The sequence below is a fragment of the Podarcis tiliguerta genome, assembly GCF_965153285.1.
Source record: "Podarcis tiliguerta genome assembly, chromosome: 3".
Classification (NCBI taxonomy): Eukaryota; Metazoa; Chordata; class Lepidosauria; order Squamata; family Lacertidae; genus Podarcis; species Podarcis tiliguerta.
In genome coordinates this window covers 53,829,611-53,844,297 of record NC_139536.1, presented here as the reverse complement: position 1 = coordinate 53,844,297, position 14,687 = coordinate 53,829,611, and the positions used below count along the sequence as shown (strand labels likewise).

The 14,687-nt window shown below is 43.2% G+C and overlaps 1 protein-coding gene and 1 long non-coding RNA gene across 2 annotated transcripts in view; one reads left to right on the top strand and one right to left on the bottom strand.

The window, feature by feature from the left end:
* The window catches only part of CNKSR3 (CNKSR family member 3), a 59,364-nt gene extending 56,590 nt beyond the window's left edge, over positions 1–2,774 (bottom strand). The window contains exon 1 of the mRNA XM_083434167.1: positions 2,507–2,774. Within this exon, the coding sequence (XP_083290293.1) occupies positions 2,507–2,558 (52 nt within the window). The 5' untranslated portion in view covers positions 2,559–2,774. The remainder of the gene's footprint in view (positions 1–2,506) is intronic.
* LOC310674712 lies at positions 2,196–11,952 on the top strand. Its single transcript, XR_014509726.1, has 3 exons — positions 2,196–2,267; positions 8,489–8,619; positions 11,591–11,952. It is a non-coding gene; the product is annotated as an uncharacterized lncRNA (long non-coding RNA).
* The last annotated feature ends 2,735 nt before the right edge of the window (positions 11,953–14,687 follow it).

Genomic DNA, 14,687 nt, shown 5'->3' with positions numbered 1-14,687 from the left:
AGGTGGCCAACATGGTGTCCTCCAGATGTGGCTGGACTACAACTCCCATCATGCCTGACCACTTGCCATGCTAGCTTGGGCTGGTGTTAATTGTAGTCCATAACATCTGGAGGGCAACACATGAGCTGCATGGATAATTTCCAACCTGGACACCATTTTCATTGGGTCCATGAAATTAATCTGAATGCTGCCACTTTTAAATGTCAAGCTGGATACAATCCAATCAGTATCAGGATACTGAACATGCAAAGGTAGCTGCTTCCCTGAACAAAGCATTATCTCAGCCAAGGAGAAAATACCAATTCAAATGTGAAACTGTAGTAATCAGATCTTCATCGACTGCCATACTTAGAGAGTATATTTCTAAGATTTGCTAAGAGATCTTTTTTAAAAAAGTTTTCAGCAGCAAATTAGCCATTCACAGAGGAAGAACCAAACCAAATCAATCTGTTATTCATAGCATGAAAGTCAATGTAAATTGAAATAGATTATTAGGAGCTCCCACTCATCCTTCTTTACTAGATGATGCAAAAGTAGGAAACATGTATACTAGCAAAAAGGATAGAACAAAGCAATAAAGTTCAGTTTCACACACAAGGTAAAAAGGTCTCTGGATCAAAAACATCTTTCTGTGAATGAGGCTTTAGCTGCACTGATATCCAGGCACTTGAGTCAAGACAGGAAAATAAAACCATGAGAAACTAGTGGAAAGAATAACAGAGAATGGCCCCTTCTCAGTAAGCGATCTCTAAACAGATTAACACACACACACACATCCCTACATTTCCTCTTACACAAGTCTTCATATTCTAACAACTCTTCTTCAAGTTAAGAATAGTGTGATAATAATTATCATAGAATTTGGCTAGTGAAATAAACTTATTGATCAAATAATACCCTGCACACCCTTCTAGACCAGATTAATCAGCCAGCGATGATTCTGGGAACCCATAACTGCAGTCTCCTATTACATATAAATATATATATTGGGTAGGGGGGTGGGGGACAGGGGAAAATCCACCATTTAAAACTGCCAAAATGGGAAATCGAGTGAGTTGGGAGAATCTAATTTGCACCAAGTATATTTAAGAGCAGGTATAAAAGGGAAGGTGAAACCACTTTGAATGACCAGTGCCATACCATCACACCAACTAATTTATAGGAAGTAACTCAGCACTCTGAAACAAAACACCAGAAGCCAAGCTAGCAGAGAAAAACTTCTGCTGTGTGCACATTTGTTGTGCATCCAGTGTATTCCCACCAATGCTTTGGGAAGCAATGTGCACATAGTAGCCACAAGCCTAATCTATCCTGTATCAATCTTATGGTTTCTTATCTAACACTGCATTTTGACGAGTTTTTCCTCAAGCCAGCTTGGATCCAAACTGAGAAAAAGAATGACCTAGTTGCATTTTAAGCTGGTAAAGTGTGCAGCCTATCATGAAAGCAGGAGAGACCTTAAAGAAGCCCTCCTGCCAACTTGTAGCACCCTATAACCTAAGCAGACCGTCTCAGACTTCACATTACTGAAAAGGTTTCGTCTGCAAGGAATGTTTGGGCATTCAGAGGGTGCCAACTATATAATGGACTCTTAGGTTGCACTGCTAGTCCCTCGCGAGAAAATAAGTGGAGCTGGATTGCTGTAGCACAGCCCTATCCGTGTTTGTTCACCGGTACATCCAAGGAAGTGTGTGTGCAGAGAGTCTTGCTATATTAAGCGATAGCAATCCATACACTGCCTTGTATAAATAAAGTCAGCCACTAACGAGCCCATCTGTTCAGAAGGCAACCTGTGGAGTGCCGGGCATTTGGAGGCTCGATTTATTTACACCAATTATTGTGCGTAGAAAACCTTGGCGTTTTTAACTCGGCTTCTGTTCAAGCAGAGATTCACACATTCCCAAATCGGTCACAAGGGCGTCTTCCTCTTTAAAGACCAGAATTTATCACTGTTCCTCTTTCCTGAGGGAACCTGGCTCTTCAAGCAGCCTCGTCGGGAATACTTAAAGAAGCTTGCTCTTTGTTTGTGTGAACGCAACACACCCCGTGTAAATCCGGCAGGAAGGGAGGAAGCGCCGAATGCGAAGCCCTCTCCCAGCCCAGGCTGCAAAAACATGCCCAGGGCCGCGGCAGAGGCTCGTTTGTTGACACGCGAGTGGCTGCGTTGGGCTCCTGAAAGCCGTGTGTGTTTGTGTGTGTGTTGCTAACAGCCGGGGAACTAGAGCCCGCCAAGCACTTTTCGGATTAAGAGCGGCAGCTAATTGCAGGTATGATCCCTCCTGAGGAAGCAGCTTGAAATAAAGGGGGCAGGAGAGGAGTTTGAAGGCGGGAGAACGAGGTGAAGGGGGGCAGGGATTGAGGACCCCCCAAGTTAAGAGGAAAAGTTTGAGAGGAGGAGGAGGAAGAGAAGCGAAGAAGAACAAACACTGCGCAGGGGGGTGAAAGAGAGTAGCGTGCCTCTCCCGCAGATCCAGGCTGGAGGAGCAGCCGGAGCCCCGTTCCTTACCCTTCGTCCACTCCACTACTTGCTTAGGGCTCCACTTGGTCACAGGCTCCATCCTCCTCCTCGATGCAGCGCTCTGAACCCCCCCTTGGCGAGGAGAATCCTGGCTTCTCTCTCTCTCCGCCCCCTCCCCCCCTGCCCAGCCGGAGATCCCCAAATCCAGCAAGGCAAAGCGAGCGCCGCTCCCGCCTGCTCCGCTCTCGCTGCTGCCCCTGAGCGCGCGGGCTTCCCCCTTTCCAGGCTCCCATCGGGAGCAGGCAGCCCCGGCTCCGCCCCCTTTGGCCCGGGCCAGCCTCTCTCGCGCGCGCGCCGCCGGCTCCACCTCCACGTGCTCGGAGCAGCGCCCAAGTGGGGAAGCGGCCCGGGCGGCGGGCGCGCTGGTTGCGAGGCGCTTCTGGGCCGCCGCCGCTGCTGTGCCCCCTGCAGGAGACGGAGAAGCGCGCGGCAAACTCCGCAAGTGCTGCTGGCGTCCTTTCTTTCTCCTCCCCTGTTTCCCCGCCCCGCCGCCCGCTTTTCAATCCTGTGGGAGCTGGAGCGAAACTCCAGCAAGAAGCAGCCCAACCCAGACCGGCCCGTCGCCCTCGCCCACGCAGGCTTAATGCTGCTCTCAGGCGGGGCTGTTTTGCGATAGAGCTGGGAGAAGTGGCCAAGTGCGCACATCACAGCTGCCGACTTCAAAAGGAAGAAACGTGGGTTTTGGTTGTGGGGGCTCCTGGGTGGAGCCCCCCTCATGTTGCTGGATTGCAACTCCCAGCACCTCTAACCACTGATCATGCTGGCTGGGGCTGATGGTAGTTGGAGGGTGATAACAAGGTAGATGGCCGCAAGTCCTCCCCCCCCACCCCCCATCAGGAGAAGCTCCCTCTACTTTCTCCACTCATAATAAAGGTGTTTTTCCCCACAGAAGGATGGCATAGATGACCGAGAAATAAAAATAAATGGTGAATCAATTGTGTCAAACAGGCAATCTCCCAGTCTCTCGCACGCGCTCTCTCACACATGCACACACTCACTCTCTTAACAGTGCCAGATTTACGTATACAGTGGTACCTCGGGATGCGAATGGGATCCCTTCCAGAGCCCCATTCGCATCCTGAACACAACGTAAGCCGCAACCGCACGTGTGCGCAGGTCGCGTTTTGTTGCTTCCGTGCATGCGCATGACGTCATTTTGAGCATATGCGCATGCTCTGTTACTTCCGGGTTGCCGCGAAGCGCAACTCAAACACACTCAACCTGAAGCACATTCAACCCGAGGTATAACTGTAAAGCTAAACAAGCTATAGCTTAGGGCCCCACTATCTTGGGGGCCCCCAAAATTTAAAGGGAAAAAAACCTGGATGTACATTTCCAAAATATAAGATAAAAAAACCAAACCTACACACAGCAACAGTATTGTATTGTGTATGGACCTATTAGGTCCATAAATTACTATACAGTATAGCACATATTCAACACCAAAAAAAACAGTGACAATTTGTTGTTGACAAAGAACAGCTGGACATATAAAGGGCCTCATTACCTTCAGTAGCTTAGGGCCTCATCAACCCTAAATCCAGCGCTGTGCACATGCTGTTATGATCAGACCACAATTAAAATGGGCTGTTACTGGAGAAAAGATTACTGTATTGGTCTCTTGCTTGACGGTGTTGGAGAGGAGAGGCATGGGAACCTGCAAAGCAGAAACTTGTTTTGCAGACCTTTCTTTTAGGGGTCAGCAAACACAGCTTAGGACTTTAAAACACTAGGGCCTAGTTCTCACTGAAGGAGAGAAGGTGGGCTGTACCACGTCAGACTATAGGCAGAACTGGCCTGATCAGGAGTGCCACCATGCCTACCTATAAAAGAGTGGCATGATACCAAGAACACTATGCTAGAACCTGCCTCAGGCCCATCTAGTTTTCTATGCAGGAAATTGTATGGAGGACCATGCAGTCGGGCAAAACTCTGTAGTCTAAAGTCCTGCAGCACAGGCACAAATGTACTACCTCTGTGATAACTTTGTGTTTTATTTTAAAATTATATATTGCTTTTATATGTTAGATATGTTATATGTTAGATACAAATTTAAGGCAATAAATATCTGATGCCAAAACAAAATGCCAAGATAAAAATTAAACTGAGAGAAGCAGCAAAGCCACAAGATAACATAGCTGCAGAAGGTAGCAAAAAATAAAGTTACCAAAAGCAGCAATCAGTAGCAAAGTTGCTTGATTTCAGGCATTTTTAGCTTGTTTTGTTTAAGTCCTATAATTAGTCAAGGAGCACAATTCCAGCAGCTTGGGGGAAACCCCCAGATATTAAACGCTGTTAACGAGGTCTATCAGCAAGTTTAAAATGTTTTTTTAAAAAAAACTAAGGATGACAATTTTGCATATCCAAAGAGCATTTTCACAGCATCATGCAATACAGGAGACATGTTCTCTCCTCAGAAAATTTATTGTTTTTTTACTAATGGTTGCTTCTGTGCTTTTAAGGTAAGTTTGATTCAGACATTTGTTTAGGCCTAAATAACAGTAGTTAAGTATTTACTGTACAGTAGTTGATCAATATATTGTATACTATATATACAGTGTGATGTATCTCCTGTTGACCTCTTTTGTTTTATTTTCTCATTCCGGTGAAAGAATAGCAATACTCTGAACATAATCAGCTATCCTCAAGCTATCCCCTCTGATGGAGGGAGGAATCAAATCTGTTCTGCTAGTAGGAAGAGAGGCATTTGCTGATTCCACCTGCAGCAGCAGCACCCGTCAGTTTTGGGGGGTGTTGGGAGCTGCAGAAAGGAGTGGGAATTGGTTAAAAAAAAAAAAATCACTTTCCACCATAAGTGGATGCCTTTTGAAGCCCTTGTGCAAGAGCACCAATTGAATAAAACTGGTATTTTTTCTTTCATATCATTGGCTAATAGCTTGCGTATAAAAGACTTTTGTTGCATATTTTATTGTCTTCTCTGGGGAATTTCCCTTGTTCTCTTAAGGGCAGCAAATTCCAATGAGATAACGCACGTCACCCACTGTATTCACTCTCTGGTCATTTCTTTTTGTTCATAACATCCACCGAGATCTGATGTAATCAAGAGACCAGGTAGCATGCTTCATTGTATTAAATTTCTTTGTTCAGGCAGGTGCTACTTTGTTTGCCTGACTGCCCCCCCCCCCCCGCGCACACCTTCCTGGTTTGTGTATGGCATTATCATCTATTTATAAGTTGTGACATCTGTTTTCTGTGATCTGTTTGCTAGTTTGAAATGTTAATTTTGATAAAACTGCCGGCAACACCCATTTGTGCGTCAGGAGGCTTATTTCAGTATAGATCCACGCATGCTGTGTCTAGCCACCCACTTCCCATAAATTTCCTTTGCTAACAAGGGATAATTCTGAAGTCATCCTGTGTTTGTTGCTATGAGCATGGTGGGGTCTTTTGTGGAAGGGGTAATCACTGAACAATAACAAATTTATTTTTTTATTAAATTTATATACCACCCTTAATCTGAAGATTTCAAAGCAGTGCACAAGATAAAAGCACAAAAGTTTAAAGGTCAAGTGTTTTGTCCCAGAAAAAATACGATATTCTGCAAATCAATGAAATTCGCTTTTGCTAATTTGGGAAGACGGCTTTAAAACTTCATAGGAAATCAGCAGCCAATGTGAAGTACCCTTCACACAGAGTATTGAAGCGTTAATAAATGCATCGTAATGCAAGTAGCTTGCAAGATCATCTCTTTCCATAAGGTTAAAAGAACATAATTCTAGAGTGGAAGCTACAGTGTATTCTGCCTTGAAGTAAATGTGGAAGCTTGTGCTACAGAGAATTCAGTGGCCCATCTCTTGGCAGGACTAGGTTACGACAGACATACAAGCCCTCTATTGAAGCATCTGTACTGGGTTCATGTCATTATTCTAATGTTAGAAGCTCTAAATAACCTAGGACCTATATAAGAACCTAAAGAGAGCTTGCTGAATCAGGGCAATGGGCCATCTAGTCCAGCATATTGTTCTCACAGTGGCCAACCACATGCCCGCAACATTCACCTTGCCTGCATTTTCCAGCAACTGGTATTCAAAACCATTCTGCCTCCAATATATAATCTTAGGGAGTACTTTATACAGAGGAATTTTGTCTCATCTCTACCTGTTTCTGAGGCATTGAGTAGCATTTTAAATTTTGAGAAGCTCCTGGTGTTTCACTATTTCAGTCTCTTTTCTGTACAGTGCAACCCTAGGTATATATACTCAGAAACAAGTACCACTTTGAGTCAAAGGGATTTATTCCCATGCAATAGGACTTTAGCCACAGAGACTGTTAAAAGGCCCCTGCCCCAATTTGGATTATATCAACACACATTTGTTAGACATGTTTCTCTTAAAAGGACTTACCAGCAAAAGTACTTACAGGTGAGATATATGAGTGAAAAATCCTCTATGGCCCGCTTTATTCAACAAAATCATATCCATCTATTGCTTACTCTAGTTTTAAAACAAAAAACCTGGCAAAAGTTTCAAATACCTCAGGGCTCTTTTCTTGTTGACATATTTTACTGCCTACATGTAAACTCACATGACCAGGCTGTTGGCAAACATGACAGAACATTTCCCCACTCCAGCTTGGATCTACAATATTCTGGGATTTGTTTCTTAAGGTCTTCCTGTCCTCATTCACAAAACACTTCTGAAAAGGAAGTGTAGATACTTCAGTGCTGTACGTTGCAAACTGGGCTTTAAGTTAGCTACAGGTGAAAAAAGTATTCAAATCATAGGGGCAGTTAAATGGTACAGTACTTGTGGATGTGCATTAGATGACTCCCTAAGTTTTTGTCCAGTTTGAAATGCTTGAATTATTTGCAACAAAAAAAAGGGGGGGGATGCTAGCAATTGCAAAGCAAATGGTTACATTAATAAACTTAGAGGCTGCTTCTGAAAAATATGTCTGTTGTTATCAATTCACAATCAATCAATTTGGGTTTCCAGATTAAAACCACTGAGCTGAGCATGGGGGCCAAGGCTTATTTATTTGCTGTTACATTTATTTCCTGCCTTTCCTTTGAGGAGCTCAAGATACCAAACCATAGCAAAGCCAGCCAATTGTGCTTTATTCTGTAAAGGAAGCACAGCTGGAAAGGGAATAAAATAATGTAGACATGAGAGAAGTGTTTAAACAAACATACCCCAGTATCGTCCTCCATCCAGCTTCTGGTGCTTTTTCTGCTGCTCTGGGGCCCCCCTCCTGAGTCCTAGCTGGTGGTGTCAATATTTCATCCTATGATTGTTCAACAACAGTGATTAAATATCCTTAGCAATTGTGCTGCCTGCTGAAGGCCAAATCTGCCGCTGCATTTTCTGCTCTAACGTAAGTCAACCGTGTGATGCAGCAGCAAAAAAGCTAATGCTATTCTAGGCTGCATCAACAGAAGTATATAGTGTGCCAATCAATAGAAGTAATAGTACCACTGTATTCTGGAATACCATGTCCAGTTCTGGGTGTCACAATTTAAGAAGCATTTTGACAAGCTGGAACATGCACAGAGGGCGACCAAGGTGATCAACGGTCTGGAAATCAAGCCTTATGAGGAACAGTTGAAGTAGCTGGGTATGTTTTGCTTGGAAAAGAGCTGACAGAGGAAATACGACAGCAATTTTCAAATATCTAAAGGGCTGTTACATGGAGGATGGAAGAAGTTTGTTTTCTCCTGCTCTGGAGGGTAGGACCCGAACCAATGGATTCAAGTTACAAGAAAGGAGATTCTGACTAAACACTAGGAAGAACTTTTTGATGCTAAGAGCAGTTAGATAGTGCAACAGACTCCTCAGAGACTCTCCTTCCTTGGGAGTTTTAAAGCAGAGGTTGGATGGCCACCTGTCACGGATGCTTTAGTGGAGATTCCTGCACTGCAGGAGGCTGGATTAGACGGCCCTGAGGTCTCTTCCAACTTTACAATTCTATGATTCTCTGTGTAATTGGTTCATTCAATAACTCCTGTTGCAGAGTCATCTGTTCTCAGAGATTCTTTTCTGTCTGGCTGCGTCATCGCTTTGAGTTTGACCCCTTCCATTCAGAAAGCATGTCCAGTACAGCAGTGACTCATGCGAAGGCAGAAGTTGTTTTTTTTTCTGAGGGTGAGTAATTCTTAGTCTTTTACACTCTGACAAAGAAAGTGGAAGGGAACACAGCTGCCTTATCCTGAGCCACACCAATAGTCCATTGAACTGCATTATCTACATCACAGGTAGGGAACCTCAGGCCCCGGAGATGAAAGCAGCCCTCCTCCAAGTATCTCTTCCCAACCACACAACTCACTGGGCCTGCCCCACACCCTCCTCCAGGGTTCTTGCCTGGTGGGAATGTGTACTTGAGCTGCAACCAGAGTACCTGCTTGCCTGGATCGTGTGTGTGTGTGTGTGTGTGGAAACCTCTAAGTTTTGCATAGCTGATATATGGCCTACTCTACAAAAGCTGAAATCACATCTGTTGCTCCCCCAACTTTTTGCCTCTGGCATGATGAGGCAATGTGTCCCTCAGACTGAGAAAGATATCCCAGCCTGGTCTCCATTGATGCGCAGCAGCTCCCCACGGTTCAATGCAGGGCTTTTTCGCAATCCTACCTAGATATACCAGGAATTTAACTTGGGATATTTTGCGTGCAAATCGTGAGCTCTACTGCTGAGCTATGGCCCTTCCCCAGAAAGGGTGGTATTCTCCAGCTTTAAAAGCTTAAGAAACACCACACTGCGTGATTATACATCTAACTACTATAACATCAGTGCAAATCTCAACTCAGGCGAGTTGAGTTCTTTTTCCTTATTCTTCCAGGGAAGCAAATAAGGATGTTTAATTTTAGGCCTATGTTATGCTATTGCATTCTTGTGTCTGTTCTCTCACCAGGTATATTTCAGGCAAATACCACTATTTAACTCTTTCTCTTTCTCACAGGCTAGTGGCGCAGGGCGCCAAATTCTGGAGGGCGCCAGGGAAGAGGCGGAGGCTGGATGCGGCGCCTCCTGGCATCAGCTTGCCACCCTCGCCCACCTCCGCCATGCTGCACTGAAGCAGCACTGCGTCCGGAGCCTCCACCTGCCATGGCTACCACAGCACGAAGTGGCCAGCTGAGCCGGGAGCCGCCACGTCCAGCCTCTGTCTCTTCCCCGCTGGAGGAGCCCTCCAGCCGCTGCCCGCCTGCTCCAGCCTCGCAAAGCTGGGCGCATCATCGGCAGCACCGTCCTCCCTAAAAAAGGTCGCCAACTCTGGGAAACGGTGTGTGTGTGTGTGTGTGTGTGCCAGAGGGATCTTTGCATCAGGGCGCCAGATATGCTTAAGATGTCCCTGCTCTCTCTCTCCCCCCCCCCTTTTTGTATGTTCTAATAGCTTACAATTACAAGGTTAACATGGTATTTAGATGAGGCCACACATGCTGGCAGATTTGCATAAAATAATTCTTATATAAGTAATAATCCTATGCAAAAATAAGCGGCACCTCTATTATGTATTTTTTGTTTTTAATATTTGTGATTTCATGTTGTGAACCGCCCTGAGATCTACAGGTATAGTGTGGTATAAAATTTTAAAATAATAATAATAATAATAATAATAATAATAATAGACATGACTCGGCTGGTTTTTGTGTGATTGGCAAGCTTTTTGGAGGACCTTGGCAGTTCATTAGAAAATTCCCTCCCTGCCAGCCACACCAAAAGCCTCTAAGCAGTAAGTAGACAGACCACATTTGCAAAAGAGAAACTTTGTGTTCCTGCTAGAATCGTGCAGGCCTTGTGCAGCCAGGTTTTACCAGACAAACTCAATTAGCTATTCAATTAGCTTAGAAGGACATTAGACGCAAATAGAATTTAACCCTCATTAGATCATGTTCTGCACTAATAATTATTGTGTGTTAATTTGGCTGCAAACTGATTTGCGAGACATTTTCTGCCTGATAAGCTGGATCAAAATACAATTAAATAAATGTGTGATTAAATAAATCACAACCGCTTGTAATAACTAGGTCACAGGTTTAGGACCACTGTGTGCTATAGTTCCAACAGCCGCCAATAGTAGCAGATGCCACGGGATAGCAGATAGTTGTCTATCTGGCCTGGTACAAATGCACACAGAGTAGAAACAAGTATCTAAAGGAACAACAGTGATGTCTGTCACCTCTAAGCTATCCTGCTTTTTGTTATGTGCATGATTTGCAAATGCCTTTGCAGTCAGCCTTTGACTTAGTCTCAAATTGAAGTTAAAGACCCTTATAAAGCTTCAAAAAAATTCTTTGGGGACGCCAAAGGACATTACTGCAAGTAACTGTATACAGTATTTCATAAATTTACAAGGGGAAACATTCATACGGCAGACTAATGAGTCTTAAGGACTGGCACGTCATTAGCTGCATAATTTGAACACGTTTGGGAATGGTCAAATATTTTATATTCATAATTCACTTTTTGCCTTTCACAACTTCACAAAATGCAGTGTGTAATATGTACATGATCCTTTATTTTTAAGCTAGTCAATCACAAACACATTTGACTACTAGTAGATGGTGCTGGAAGCTGAGAATTCACGCCAACCCCTACTGAAACAATTAACAATGGATTTACAAACTGTAAGCTGCAGACTGAGTTCAAATAAAGAATTATTTCACAAATTGGGACTGCAAAAGCTGCAGCCACAATGAGCAGTCATTGTTCATTATAGTCAGTCTAATCAATTTGGCCACTGACCAGCCTCTCATTGTCGGCAAATATCTCCAGGCACTTCTGGATGAGATGGATTGGCTTGATTCACTTCATGCAGGCTTCAGTACTGAAACTGCTTTGGTCAACCTACACTGGAAGGTGCAGGAACATAACCCTGTTGATTTTCCTGGCTCTTTCAGTGGCCTTCAGCACCATCAACTAGGATACCTTTCTAGAATGAAAGTATGATAATATTTCTAGGTGGGGTTGGGGGCACCACATATTTACTCCTTTAAAATGTGATGATGACCACCAACTCACAGAAGACTTTAAAAGAGGATTAGAAAAATCCATGAAGGATACGAGCCATGATGTTTATATGTTCAACCTCCACCATCTTTTGTACTACTGTACTCAGGTCCTGTTTGCAGGCTTCCCATAGGCATCTGGTTGGCCACAGTGAGGAGAAGATGCTGGAGTGGAGGGACCTTTGTTCTGATGTCTTCTGATGTTCCGTGCCAGGGTGGTTTCTGCAGATGTTTTCCCCTGGAAGAAGACTGCTGCAGCCTGAACACAAACTTTGATCTCTTGCCCTCCTGTTGTCACTGCCATTTTAACCCCAAGGGACACAATCCTTGAAAGGAAATACTAAATATTAAAACAAGTGGGCCTGTCAATGGTCTGGAAGAGAGAATAAAAGTGTATTGTCTGGTCTGCAGTATCATAATACATGCTAGTGACGGATTACATCGCAAAAAGCCAAAGACTTCAAACGGTATTGTCTCCTTATGGCCTCCAGCATAAACAAAACACAGTTGATGTTGTTGCTCTAATTCCTGCTATTGGCTCTCCCATTATGAAGCCATATTTGTGTTTCTAGCACAGTGGAGTCTGTTAAATGAAGGGGAGGTCAGCAAAGCAGTTTCTGCATGAGCAAATTGCACAGCTCGTGGCACGCACTTGGTTCTTGCAGAAGTTTCCGATTTTTGCCAAGACTGGTGGACTCCTTTACATTGCTCAAGCTTTTAAATTATACTATCAAATATGAAACAGTTGTTCAGAATTGGAAAGGAAATATAATCATCCTCCATTGAAGGCATTGGGGAAGGCAAGTTTACATGTATATAGTTTCTGGTTTTGAAAGGAGAAAGTTGCCAGACTTCTGCTAAGAAAATTACTTGTCCTACAGGGAATCGCTACATCTATTTTTGGAAGATCAGGCAGATTTTGAAAAGGATTACATCAGATAATTGCTTTACCCTTTTAATATGTTTTACCAGTTCTCATTAAAAAATGTCCTTTTTGTGGCTTTAGTTAACCTGAAGACATTCGTTGACAACCGATGTCCTCCTTTGCAAAAATCCAGACAGCCGTGTAAAGGCGCCGGTTCATGCAACCGGCGGAAATGGTCATTCAATCCTGCTGTGTATTCCCCCATCCAGATTTACCATACTGAGTGTCGGGTTTGCCAAGAGTAAAATAAAATAAAATAAAATAAATAAAAATAAAAAGTCAGGAAAAAAGATCAAGAAAGGCAGAAGAGTTGTGCGCCTGGTAGATAATGAAAATTATTTTCATTTACAATAAACATCACAGCAGCAGCAATTCATAAGTATAAGAATACGAAAGTAGAGTACAACAATTAATTGAGCCTATTATCAAACCCCACGTTGATACTGCTTTGCGCTCCTGCCTTTTTCAAAATAGTGGGATGCTTCAGTGAAAGCCACAACCTCAAGTTTCTTTGTGAGCAAACAATAGTTCTATGGGGACCAATTGCAGCCTCTCTCCCCATTCCTCAATCAGAACAAGTGTCTAGGGTTTCAGCCAAGAAATTGCAGTTGGAGCATTTGCTGCTGTACTAGAAGGATGTTACCCCTTTAATAGTGAACCTAAGGATAGGATGCGAAATGAGTGAATCACAAGGGGATCACAAATTCATATGGGCTAGTTACCCTTCAGCTGGCTTCCATCATGGTATGTTTCCACTTGCACAATGACATTTCTTAGTCAAGAGTTACATAGGTTTTGTCAGACAGTTGCTTAGTCATAGCTGATTTATGTTTCAGCCTACACACACCCAGGAGAGCCAATCTGCTTTGGTAGTAAAAAAAAAAAGTTTTTAAAAAGGTTTCCCAAAATGTGAGTGGAGAGGAAATGTGTTCATCAGTGTGAAATCTGTATTGATGGAAATGACAGCTATTCCATTTCAGGAGACTGACTAGTGAAACGTTCTGTGCAAGTCAGTCTTTAATTGATCCTTTAAGGCATAGCACAGGGGTCAGCAACCTTTTTCAGCCGTGGGCTGGTCTACCGTCCCTCAGACCATGTGATGGGCCAGACTATATTTTGGAGAGAGAAAATGAACGAATTCCTATGCCCCACAAATAACCCAGAGACGCATTTTAAATAAAAGGACACATTCTACTCATGTAAAAACACGCTGATTCCCGGACTGTTCGTGGGCTGGATTGCCTACCCCTGGCTATAGCATATGGGCAAGAAACTTGTGACCAACAGAACATCTCCTACACTTCATGGAATAGCATATAGCATTGTGTGTGTGTAAACCATATATACATACACTGACTAGGGTTTGTCTCCAACATTAGTTAAAGCAGATCTACTTAAATTAATGAGCATGTCTGACTTAGGCCTATTAATTTCAACGAGTCTACTATGAGTAAAACTTAGTTGGCTACAATCCTATATAGATTTGCTGACATCTCACAACTAGCTAAGACACATGGAGTACTTTGAAAACTTGAAAGCGCAGTAAAAATGTTGCCTTATTAGTGTTGACTTTAGTTAGATTCAGCCTTTGCTCTGGCTAATTCTTTTCCTGGCCACAATGTTGGTATCCTTTGTACTTAAAGAGAAATGCCTTGTGAATTGAAAGAATGATCATATCCCTCATGATTGCTATATCTCTAAATGTTGTTATCCTCTTAAAAGTAGGGGAAGCTCAAGGACCTATTGTGAATGCTATGTTCAATTTCTAAGAAAGAGAAAACCCCAAAGGAGGAAAATATATCCAAAGGCTTCACAACTGCCTCTTTCTTTCAAGGCCAGTGGACTGGAAAATCCTTTTATAAAATCTTTTCAGGAAATTCTAAATTTCTTGTGCTCAATGTGTGTTTTGTGTTCATTTGTTTTACCTTCGTAGTATATGCTTGGTGAAGAACGCTATATATCTTGAGGGTAGCATTATTTGTTTGTTGCAGAGGGAGATTAAAGATGGATTACATCCCTGTTGAGGCATAAGATGGTCTGACATGTCATCATCAAATATTTCCATTTCTGTAACAATCATTGCTTGCTAAGAATGATCAGATCACTGAATGATGCCTTGCTTTGGAATTGCCATCGGGCTTACCTCTTAAATTCAACCTTGGCTGTGTACACACAAAACATTTAAAGCACACACTCACAGTCTCCCAAGAGAATGCAGGTAACTATAGTTTAAGGGTGCTGGGAATTGTATCTCTATGAAGTATAAACTCCAGTTCCCAGGA